The sequence below is a fragment of the Portunus trituberculatus genome, chromosome 4 (assembly GCF_017591435.1).
Source record: "Portunus trituberculatus isolate SZX2019 chromosome 4, ASM1759143v1, whole genome shotgun sequence".
Classification (NCBI taxonomy): domain Eukaryota; kingdom Metazoa; phylum Arthropoda; class Malacostraca; order Decapoda; family Portunidae; genus Portunus; species Portunus trituberculatus.
In genome coordinates, this window is record NC_059258.1 from 5,333,852 (window position 1) to 5,345,070 (window position 11,219).

The following is an 11,219-nucleotide window of genomic DNA, read 5'->3' on the forward strand; positions in this document are numbered from 1 at the left end:
CACCAAATCCAGTCTAGCCGGTTCATCATCTCCTCTATATCTAGTATTTTCTTTCACCCTCTGTTCCATCATATTTTCCATCATTAGATTAAGGAATCTCTCTCCCCATGCTTCCTCTCCAACACCACTTACTAGATTTTCCCAGTCCACCTCCTTACAATTAAAATCTCCTACTAGTATCACCTTTCTTTTTCCAGATAATACACTTTCCAAACTCTGTAAAGTATCCTTGATCATATTGTGTGTGTGTGTGTGTGTGTGTGTGTGTGTGTGTGTGTGTGTGTGTGTGTGTGTGTGTGTGTGTGTGTGTGTGTGTGTGTGTGTGTGTGTGTGACTGTCTTGTGTGTGTAACTTGCATCATATAGTGTGTGTGTGTGTGTGTGTGTGTGTGTGTGTGTGTGTGTGTGTGTGTGTGTGTGTGTGTGTGTGTGTGTGTGTGTGTGTGTGTGTGTGTGTGTGTGTGTGTGTGTGTGTGTGTGTGTGTGTGTGTGTGTGTGTGTGTGTGTGTGTGTGTGTGTGTGTGTGTGTGTGTGTGTGTGTGTGTGTGTGTGTGTGTGTGTGTGTGTGACTGTCTTGTGTGTGTAACACATCATTTAGTTACAACGTCAATGATTTTCAAAGTGGTAGTGATAGTGGTGGTGGTGGTGGTGGTGAGAAGGTCAGCATAGGATGGTAATAAACAACAATCACAATATCTGTGTCTGTCCGTGGCTGTCACCTCTCTCTCTCTCTCTCTCTCTCTCTCTCTCTCTCTCTCTCTCTCTCTCTCTCTCTCTCAGCATCTATCTAACCTCTACCTTTTAAGACTGTATTTGAAGTTATAGGGGTTTTTAAGAGAGTTTTCCTTGATAGTGATGTCGAGATGCTGTCAACCTTCCTCTTTCAACAACGTAGTGGAAGTTGCTGTGGTTTTTGAGAATATTTTTCCCTGATAATGAAGTGTCATTTTGCATTTCTATATTTTAACACACTATTGAAAGTTATTGGTGTTTTATAATGTTTTTCCTGATAATAATACAATAATCTTTTAAATCTCTATATTTTAACACGGATTATTGAAAGTTCTTGGTGTTTTTAAGTGTGTTTCTCCTTACAATGACGTAATAATCTTTCAATCTCTGTATTTTAAGACTGTATTTGAAGTTTCCGTGGTTTTTAAGTCTTTTTTTTTTCTCATAATGTACAAATATTGCCAACCTTTCATCTTTTAAGTGGGTTTTTCCTGATAATACAATAATCTCAACCTCTGGTTCTTTCTTAGACTGTATTGGAAGTTATTGGGTCTTTTTAAGAGTGTTTTTGTTTTTCCTGATAATGATGTACAAATACTACTTACCTCACCTTTTAACACCTTTGTGGAAGTTATTGTGGTTTTTAAGAGCGTTTTTCCTGATAATGATGCTTTTTTTTCCCCTTTCTAATGGCCTATATCGTCTGTAGGCATACTTGAAGAGCGCTGTTCAACTTCCGCCCATTAGTGACGCAGGCAATTTCATTTATAGTGGTGGGCATATTAGGGCCCATATCACCACCCAAGCGCATCTCTGGTGTAACCACCTGGAACCTGGGTATCATGGTCACATGTAGGTAACTTTAAATCACTCCACAAATGGCAGAGCTTCAAAGCGGTACGTGGTGAGATTCGAACCTACGCGTGGACGTCTTCCGATCCCACCACCACCTTATCCACTAAGCCACAGCCTCGCTAAATGATGTCAACCTCACCTTTCAACACAGTACTACGTAGAAGTTATGGGAGTTTTTAAGCGCGTTTTTCCTGACAATGATGAAGAAATATTACCTACCTCACCTTTTTACGTCGTAATGGAAGCTATGGTGGTTTTTAAGAACGTTTTTCCTGATAATGATGTCGAAGTATATCCAAATGTTCTAAAGCAATGCAAGGAAGTCGTCAGCGAGCCTCTAGCGATACTTTTTAGGATGTCACTGGAGGCAGGTGAGTTACCTATAATGTGGAGAGAAGCTAATGTGGTTCCTATATTCAAGAAGGAGATAAAACCCTAACGTCTAATTACAGGCCTGTCAGCTTAACTTCAATTGTGGGTAAACTAATGGAATCAATAATAGCGACAAACATTAGGGAACACCTAGACAAACACCGCTTGATAAATCACACACAACATGGATTCACGAAGGGGAAGTCGTGTCTTACCAACTTGTTGAGCTTTTATAGTAAGGTTTATGAGGCGGCAGATAAAGGTGATAGTTATGACATTCTATACTTAGATTTCAGTAAAGCCTTTGACAAGGTACCTCACCAGAGGCTCTTAAAAAAGGTTAAAGCACACGGTATAGAGGGTAGAATATTAGGCTGGATTAAAGCGTGGTTAGACGACAGGCGACAAAGGGTACTAATTAATGGATCGAATTCCGAGTGGGGAGAAGTAGTTAGTGGGGTGCCACAGGGCTCAGTTTTAGGGCCATTATTATTTCTAATATATATCAACGACTTGGATAGTGGAATTAATAGTGATATCAGTAAATTTGCGGACGACACAAAGATAGGTAGATTAATTAGGTCCGATTCGTATGCCAAGGCCTTGCAGGCTGACTTGGATAGGATGAAAGAATGGACAGATAGATGGCTAATGCAGTTCAATATTAACAAGTGCAGGGTACTGAGCGTGGGTAGAGATAACCCAAGCAATAGGTACACGATAGATAACGTGGCACTAGGAAGTTCCAAGTATGAGGAAGATTTAGGAGTCTTAGTTAGCTCTGATCTCGGTACAAGGAAGCAATGTAAAGAGGCCAGAAATAAGGCGAATAGAGTATTAGGTTTCATCTTTAGAAGTGTTAAAAGCAGGAGTCCCGAAGTAATACTGAAATTATACTTGGCGCTGGTCAGGCCACATCTTGACTATGCGGTACAATTCTGGTCCCCACATTTCAGGAGTCAGTGTAAAGGAGGATGACTAAAAAGATACAGGGAATGAGGGATATTCCCTATGAAGAGAGACTGAAAAAACTTAATCTGCATTCCTTAGAGAGACGCAGGTTAAGAGGAGACCTGATAGAAGTATTTAAGTGGTATAAGGGTTTTAACAAAGGGGACATGAATGTAGTTCTTAGGATCAGTATTGGGGACAGAACAAGAAATAATGGGTTTAAACTTGAAAAATTCAGGTTTAGGAAGGAAATGGGAAGGAACTGGTTTTCAAACAGAGTGGTTGATGAGTGGAACAGTCTCAGTGGTCATGTGGTCAGGGCTGAGTCAATAGGGAGCTTTAAAAGGTTAGATAAATTCATGGATGGGGAAGATAGATGGAATTAGGTAGATTAAACACACAGGGACTGCCTCGTGTAGGCCTGGCGGCCTCTTGCAGCTTCCCTCTTTCTTTTGTTCTTAATAATGGAGCCTAACCTTTCAATACCATAATGGACGTTATACGGTTATTTTTAAAAGCGTTTTTCCTGATAATGATGTGGAAATATTGTCAATCTCTACCTTTAAACACAGTATTGGAAGTTTTTTTTTTTTTTTTTTTTTTAGAACGCTTTTCCTGATAATGATGTCGAAATAATTCAAGCAGACCTTTCAACACCGTAATGAAAGTTATCGTGGTTTTTAAGAGTGTTTCTCCCGATAATGATGTAGAAACATTACATACTTCACCTTTTAACACCGTAGTGGAAGTTATGGTGGTTTCTAAGACCGTTTTTCCTGTCAATGACGTAGAAATATTACATACCTCACCTTTTTACGCCGTAGTGGAAGTCACTGTGGTTTTTAAGAACGTTTTCCTGATAATAATGTCGAAATAATGCAACTTGTGGTTTTTAAGAGTGTTTCTCCTGCAATCTCGTAGAAATATCACATAATTCACCATTTAACACCGTAGTGGAAGTTACATGGATTTTTAAGAGTGTTCTACTGATAATACAAAAAAACTCGTTACTAAAAAAAAAAAATCTTGTTATGCAATCACTGGCATCATAAAAGCACTCAAAAACTCATAACTCTTCACCACGCGTGTTTTGTTTCAAAGCAAGAGGGATTAGCAGGGTTATGTTACTCCTGCTCATGCTGTAGAAACGGAGGTCTGTCACTAACACCATAAAACTCTCAAGGGGAGCTACACGTGTAATGAGGAAAAAAAATTAATAAAAAAAAAAGATGAAAAGGAGAGAATTAGAAGTCTGAAAATAGAAAGGAAATGAATTATGTAAAGGAGGAGGAGGAGGAGGAGGTATAGGAGCAAGAACACAGGAAAGATACGAACAAATAGGAAAATAATTAAAAAAACACACAAGAAGAAGATAAGAAGTAAGATAGAGAAATGAGAAAGAGGAATAACAGGAAATATAACAATAAAAACGGTTAAGAAAAAGAGAAAAAGAGGAAGAGAAAACACAAACACACACACACCTGCTAATTGATTTTCCTCAGGTAATATATTCAGGTAAAAAAAATAAATAAAACAATAAAACAAACGCTATTTTTTTTTTTTTTTCAGTTTAACATCAAAAAGAGAATTACATAAAAATATTTTCTTTATTAATATTCTATGATGGAAGGCATACTTTATACACGTCAATATCTCTCTCTCTCTCTCTCTCTCTCTCTCTCTCTCTCTGTTTTGGAATATAAATCTAGTTTTCATTTTTTTTTTTTTTGTCATTTTTCATAACTTGTGTGAAATAAGAAAAAAATATATGTAAAAGTGCTTAAGATATTATTATTATTATTATTATTATTATTATTATTATTATTATTATTATTATTATTATTAGCATTTATTTTATCATTCATCATTCCCTCCTTTGTATTTTTGCCTCCTCCTCCTCCTCCACCATCATCACAATCTATATCATCACCACCACCACCACCATCTCCATCTCCACTTCATCACCATCACCACCACCATCACCACCACCACCACCATCACCATCTCCACTTCATCATCATCACCATCACCATCACCACCACCACCACCATCACCTTCTCCACTTCATCACCATCATCACTTCTCCCTCATAACCTTTTCATCATTCATTCTCAGCACTGTCAATCATCACAATCTTTCTTATCATTCTCTTTGCTTCATCATTTACTTTGTGTCATTCTTTCCATTACTATTATTGCTATCTTCCTGTTTATCTATTTTCTCTTCCTTCTCTCTCTCTCTCAAATATATTACACGATATTATTCTGCTTTTACAAATACATTTTTTTATTCATGTAAGACGGAAAGCCAGCCAAGGTCAAAAGATATTAAAAAAAAGGCCCACTTGAATGCCAGTCCCCTTCAAGGTCAAATATTAATAGGTCTAAGTTTTGGAGGCATATAAATAAAGGAGGAAAAATAAATCATGTTTGGACTTTGAAGGTGTTAGAAAGAGCTGTGATAAAAGCTTGTTGCATAGATGATGTAATGGGAGGTGTGTGTGTGTGTGTGTGTGTGTGTGTGTGTGTGTGTGTGTGTGTGTGTGTGTGTGTGTGTGTGTGTGTGTGTGTGTGTGTGTGTGTGTGTGTGTGTGTGTGTGTGTGTGTGTGTGTGTGTGTGTGTGTGTGTGTGTGTGTGTGTGTGTGTGTTTCACTGTTTGATCTGGTGCAGTCTCTGACGAGACAGCCAGACGTTACCCTACGGAACGAGGTCAGAGCTCATTATTTCCAATCTTGGGCTAGGCCTGAGACCAGGCACACACCACACACCGGGACAACAAGGTCACAACTCCTCGATTTACATCCCGTACCTACTCACTGCTAGGTGAACACCACCTACACATCAAAGGAGACACACCCAAATATCTCCACCCGGCCGGGGAATCGAACCCCGGTCCTCTGGCTTGTGAAGCCAGTGCTCTAACCACTGAGCTACTGGGCCGTGGTGTGTGTGTGTGTGTTTGGTGGGGATACACACTGATATGGTAACAGTGCTCTTTGTGTGGCATTAAATTTTCATTATCTTTTTTTGAGATTTAGCCAAAAGTAAGTAGAAAAATAGGAGCGCTAATCCCACTGATAAACACACACACATGGCCACACACACACACGCGGCCACACACACATGCTGCCATAAAATAAACCCAAAATCACATTATGAAATTAAAGCTTTAATCCCTTCAGTGCCAAGACGCATTTCCATATTCATTCTGCTTACTATTTGGTGATTCTATACAGCTTCAGAGACTTATAGGGGGATTAGAATAGTGAAGATCCTGGCCATTAATCTTCTGACCTCCATAGACCCTTCCTAAAGTAAATAAAATGGTCTAGTTGTACACAAAACTCAAGGTAAAAATGTGTCCCAGTACTGAAGGGGTTAAACAAACATTCACTAAAAACAAGGAAAATTACTTACCAAAAAATATTAAACCTTAAAAAAAATAAAGAAAAAAACAAATTGAACATAAACGATTACCGTACCACCACCCATACACACACACACACACACCACACACACACACACACACACACACACACACACACACACACACACACACAAATAAGGCCGATAGACAGACATCAACACAGCTGGTCAAGTGTTCCCCAGCGCTGAATAAGGCACTGGTTTCCTCCTCTGCTAGTCCTTCTGCAGCTCAGCGATAAGAGTCCCGAAGTCATACACAAACCAGGGGGCCTTCTCCTTCACCACTTCCCTCACCACATTGCCACCAAACCCTGGGAAGATGCAAGGAGTGTGTGTCAGAGAGGGGCAGATGGAGGCCTTCAAGTGGTGCTGGGACATAAACTACACTAAATAACAAGAGATTAGAACCTTAATCAACTTTTTTTTCACTACATTGCCACCAAACCCTGGGAAGATGCAAGGAGTGTGTTAGAGAGGGACAGATGGAGGCCTTCAAGTGCAGCAGTGGTGAGGTCACCAAGCTTAAAAAGGGATATAAGAAGATTAGAATGGATCCAAAAGATAACTACAAAGATGGTGCCGAAACTAAAGGACCAAACATATGAAGAACGGCTGAAGGAAATGGGACTGCTAACCTTACAAGACGGAAGAGAAAGAGGGGACCTAATAACAATGTACAAGATAGTTAATGGAATTGAAAAGATAGACAAGCAAGACCTGGTGCTGGTGACAGAAGAAGATGGAAGGACAAGAGGACATGCAAAGAAGATCAGGATGAGGCAGTGTGTGAAGGATATTGAAAATACAGATTTCCACATAGAACAGTGGAAAAATAGAATGCATTGAGTGATGAAATTCTTACAGCACATAATGGGAGTAACTTTAAAGAAAAATTAGATACATGGAAATATGGAGACAAGACACTATGAGCCACACTTGAACCCTATACAATACAACTAGGTAAATACACACACACACACACATACACACATACCCTAACCTATATAGGCAATCCCACACACATTCACACACACCTTATCCCACAATCAAACCACTCCTACACCCCCACAACACCCCCAATACTGACCCACAAAGGTGTCAGCCGGGGGACAGGCTTCCAAGTCAGTGATGCCATCCCCAACCATGACCAGACGTGTGTAGCCTTCCTGCTTCTTCAGATAGGACACCACCTCTGCCTTGCCTCCTGTCCTGCTTGTCAACTGGCTCTCGTCAAAACCACCATAGTCACCTGTGGGTTAGCATGGCTGTTATGGGGCTGGGTGTGTGTGTGTGTGGTGTATTTACATAGTTGTATTTACCTAGTTGTATTTATTCAGTTGTATGTTACAGAGGTGGGTGGATGTGTATGTGTGTGTGTGTGTGTGTGTGTGTGTGTGTGTGTGTGTGGTTAACCTCTTCAGTACCAGGATGTATTTCTTTCTTAGTTTTTCTTGCTATTTGGTGGTTTTGTACAGCTTCAGAAATTCATGTGGGGGTTAAAATAGTGAAAACTCTGGCCATTAATCTTATAACTTCCATAGACCATTCCTAATGTCAATAAAATGGTCTAATCATGCACAAATCTCAAGGTAAAAATGTGTCCCAGTACTGAAGGGAGTTGAAATAGTGAAGACTTTGGCCATTAATCTTCTAACCTCCATAGACCCTTCCTAATGTCAATAAAATGGTCTAATGGTACACAAAACTCAAAGAAAAAATGTGTCCCAGTACTGAAAGGGTTAAAGGTGTTGAGGGTGGGTTGGCGTGGGTGTGTGTGTGTGTGTGTGTGTGTGTGTGTGGGTGGGTGTGTGTGGGTGTGGGTGGGTGTGACGGTGTAAGGGTGGTTTTAAGTGTGGGTGGGTGTGTATGGGTGAGATGGTGTATGGGAGGTTAAAGGCAGTGGGTGGGTGTTTCAGGGTAGGGGATGGGCTGATATGGGCATTATTGGGTGTGGTAGTGTATGGGTGGGTGTTTTAAGGTGGTGAGTGAGTGGGTGGGTGGGTGAAGGTACTAGGTGGGTGTTATTTGAGTGTAATGAAGCATGGGTGGGTGTCTGAAGGTACTGGGTGGGTGGGTGGGTGGGTGGGGTAGGTGTCTGAAGTGGAAGCCTCAATCACGTCAGATGGAATGCCTGAGTGTGAAAACATTCTTGACAAACCTCTTTAACTTTAAGTACGATTACAAGAACACTCTTCAAAATGCTGACGACATTTGAAAGAGCCGAAAACAATGAACACACTCATGAAAACCAAAATATCTTCCACTATAACCATGAAAACACTGACAAACCTCAAAATATTCCACTCAAATCATAAAAAAACAGCAGGTGACAAACAGAACCCCAAATAATTTCACTGTAGTCTCTCACTCACTCTCTCTCTCTCTCTCTCTCTCTTACCATCAAAAAAGAACTTGAGCCTATTAGCAAATATATTTTCAAGGGAATATTTAACAACTTGGCCACAGGAGCAATGAGGGAGCAAAAACCACCAGAGACAAGGTAGACATCCACTCCTCTCTCCTGCAGGACCTCCACCAGCTTGCTGCGGACACAAACACAGGTTTAGGGTTCGGTTGTTACGTTAGGTTAGGTTAGGTTACATAATATAAGGTTTAGAGTGCATTTTATTGTTTTATGAGTGTTTTAAGGGTGTTTTTGTGGTTCTAGTGATGTTACTGGGGTTTTTAAGGATGTTTTTGTAGTTCTAAAGAAGTTATTGGGGTTTTTAAGGATGTTTTTGTGGTTCTAAAGAAGTTATTGGGGTTTTTAAGGGTGTTTTTGTGGTTCTAAAAAAGTTATTGGGGTTTTTAAGGGTGTTTTTGTGGTTCTAAAGAAGTTATTGGGGTTTTTAAGGGTGTTTTTGTGGTTCTAAAGAAGTTATTGGGGTTTTCAAGGATGTTTTTGTGGTTCTAGGGATGGTTTGATAGTTCTAATAGAAGTTCCAGTGGGCCTTTTTATTTGTAATATTTTGTTGGCCTTGGCAGTTTTCCCTCTTGAGTAAAAAAAAAAAAGTTATTAGTGTTTTCATAATTCCAGTGGTAGATTTAAAAGTGAGAAGTACAAGGAAGTTTAGAAATATGATGAATTGGTGAAGTTTATACAAAATTATGAGAGAGAGAGAGAGAGAGAGAGAGAGAGAGAGAGAGAGAGAGAGAGAGAGAGAGAGAGAGAGAGAGAGAGAGAGAGAGATTGCAAGATACTATAGCATACATATTCAATCATTTCCTCTCTGTGTTTGTCCAAGATTGCAGAGAATGATTGGAAACATAAATACAAACTCTCTTATTTAAATTTTAAGAGATGAAATGAACCGAGCTGATGATGACTGTGATAGTGGACACACACACACACACACACACACACACACACACACACACACACACACACACACACACACACACACACAGAAGAAAAACAGAAAACAAAAACTAAATAAACACGAGAAAACATGAAAAACCCACAAATTAACCCATGACACTCTCTCTCTCTCTCTCTCTCTCTCTCTCTCTCTCTCTCTCTCTCTCTCGACATCCTTGGTGAGTTTTGGCGGGTGTGCTCGCGTGAAGCTCCTGATGGTCTCTAGGCTGGGCTGAAGCAGATCCAGTCTTTGTTTGAGCGCCTCCTTGTAGCTCATCCCGCCCTGCATGGCCCGCACCGTGCTAGAGGAGTAGTAGTAGTAGTAGTAGTAGTAGTAGTAGTAGTAGTAGTAGTAGTAGTAGTAGTAGTAGTAGTAGTAGTAGTAGGGCTGGGCGAGTTACGACTTTGCGACTTTGCCTCTCTATCAATTTCGAAGTTCCAAAGTTGAAAATCGCAAACGTTTTGAAAAAGTTGGACCGAGAAAGTCGCACCGCCAAACTTCAACGACTTTTGGCGCGACTTTAACCCCTTCAGTACCATGACACGTTTTCATATCTATTCTGGTGACTATTTGGTGATTTTACACAGCTTCAGAAACTTATGTGGGGAATTAAATAGTGAAGACTGTTGCCATTTTCTTCTGCCCTCCATAGACCCTTCCTAATGTCAATAAAATGGTCTAATCACACACAAACTCCAGGTGAAAATGTGTCCCAGTATTGATTAAAGGGAAACTAAGACGAATTTTAATATAGGAATTGGCTGAGATGTTTTTTGGGAAGTTTTAACGCACGATTTGGCTAGAAATGTTAACCCCTTCCGTACCGCGACGCGTTGCCATTCATTCTGCTTACTGTTCGGTGATTTTACAAAGCTTCAGAAACTTAGGTTGGAATTAAAATAGTGAAGACTGTTGCCATTAATCTTCTGCCCTCCATAGACCCTTCCTAATCTCAATAAAATGGTCTAATCGTACACAAATTTCAAGGTAAAAATGTGTCCCAGTACTGAAGGGGTTAAATTTGAGTTGGTAACAGCTAACTTTATTTTAATCAAGGGATTCTAGTTGAAGTGACACGGGCTTTTAATGGTGTTTCTGTAATTCTAGTGTCATGTTAACACGTTTTCTGCATTACCAACAAGACAAATTACCTTCAGAACACTGCCACACCGCGCATCACCTTCACTATTTTGAAAGGGCTCTAGTTGAAGTGACGCGGGCTTTTAATGGTGTTTCTGTAATTTTAATGTCATGTTAACAAGGTTTCTGCATATGAACAGGACAAATTACCTTCAGAACACTCCCACGCCTCACCGCACCTTCACTATTTTCAAAGGGCTCTACTTGAAGTGATACGAACTTTTAAGCGTGTTTCTGTAATTCTAGTGCCATGTTGACGCGTTTTCTACATTACCAACAGGACAAATTATCTTTAGAACACTGCCACGCCGCACCGCACCTTCACTATTTTCAAAGGGTTCTAGTTGAAGTAACACGGGTTTTTAATGGTGTTTCTGTAATTTAA

General features: G+C 40.1%; 1 protein-coding gene and 1 long non-coding RNA gene across 2 annotated transcripts in view; one reads left to right on the forward strand and one right to left on the reverse strand.

Moving 5' to 3' along the window:
- Positions 1 to 5,265: 5,265 nt before the first annotated feature.
- The window catches only part of LOC123511897, an 8,131-nt gene continuing 2,177 nt past the window's right edge, over positions 5,266 to 11,219 (forward strand). The window contains exons 1-2 of the long non-coding RNA XR_006676978.1: positions 5,266 to 5,403; positions 7,950 to 7,952. This is a non-coding gene — a long non-coding RNA (uncharacterized LOC123511897). The remainder of the gene's footprint in view (positions 5,404 to 7,949; positions 7,953 to 11,219) is intronic.
- The window catches only part of LOC123511889 (phosphoserine phosphatase-like), an 8,388-nt gene continuing 3,111 nt past the window's right edge, over positions 5,943 to 11,219 (reverse strand). The window contains 5 exon segments of the mRNA XM_045267952.1: positions 5,943 to 6,646; positions 7,423 to 7,584; positions 8,734 to 8,775; positions 8,778 to 8,878; positions 9,861 to 9,995. Of these exon segments, the coding sequence (XP_045123887.1) occupies positions 6,549 to 6,646; positions 7,423 to 7,584; positions 8,734 to 8,775; positions 8,778 to 8,878; positions 9,861 to 9,995 (538 nt within the window). The 3' untranslated portion in view covers positions 5,943 to 6,548.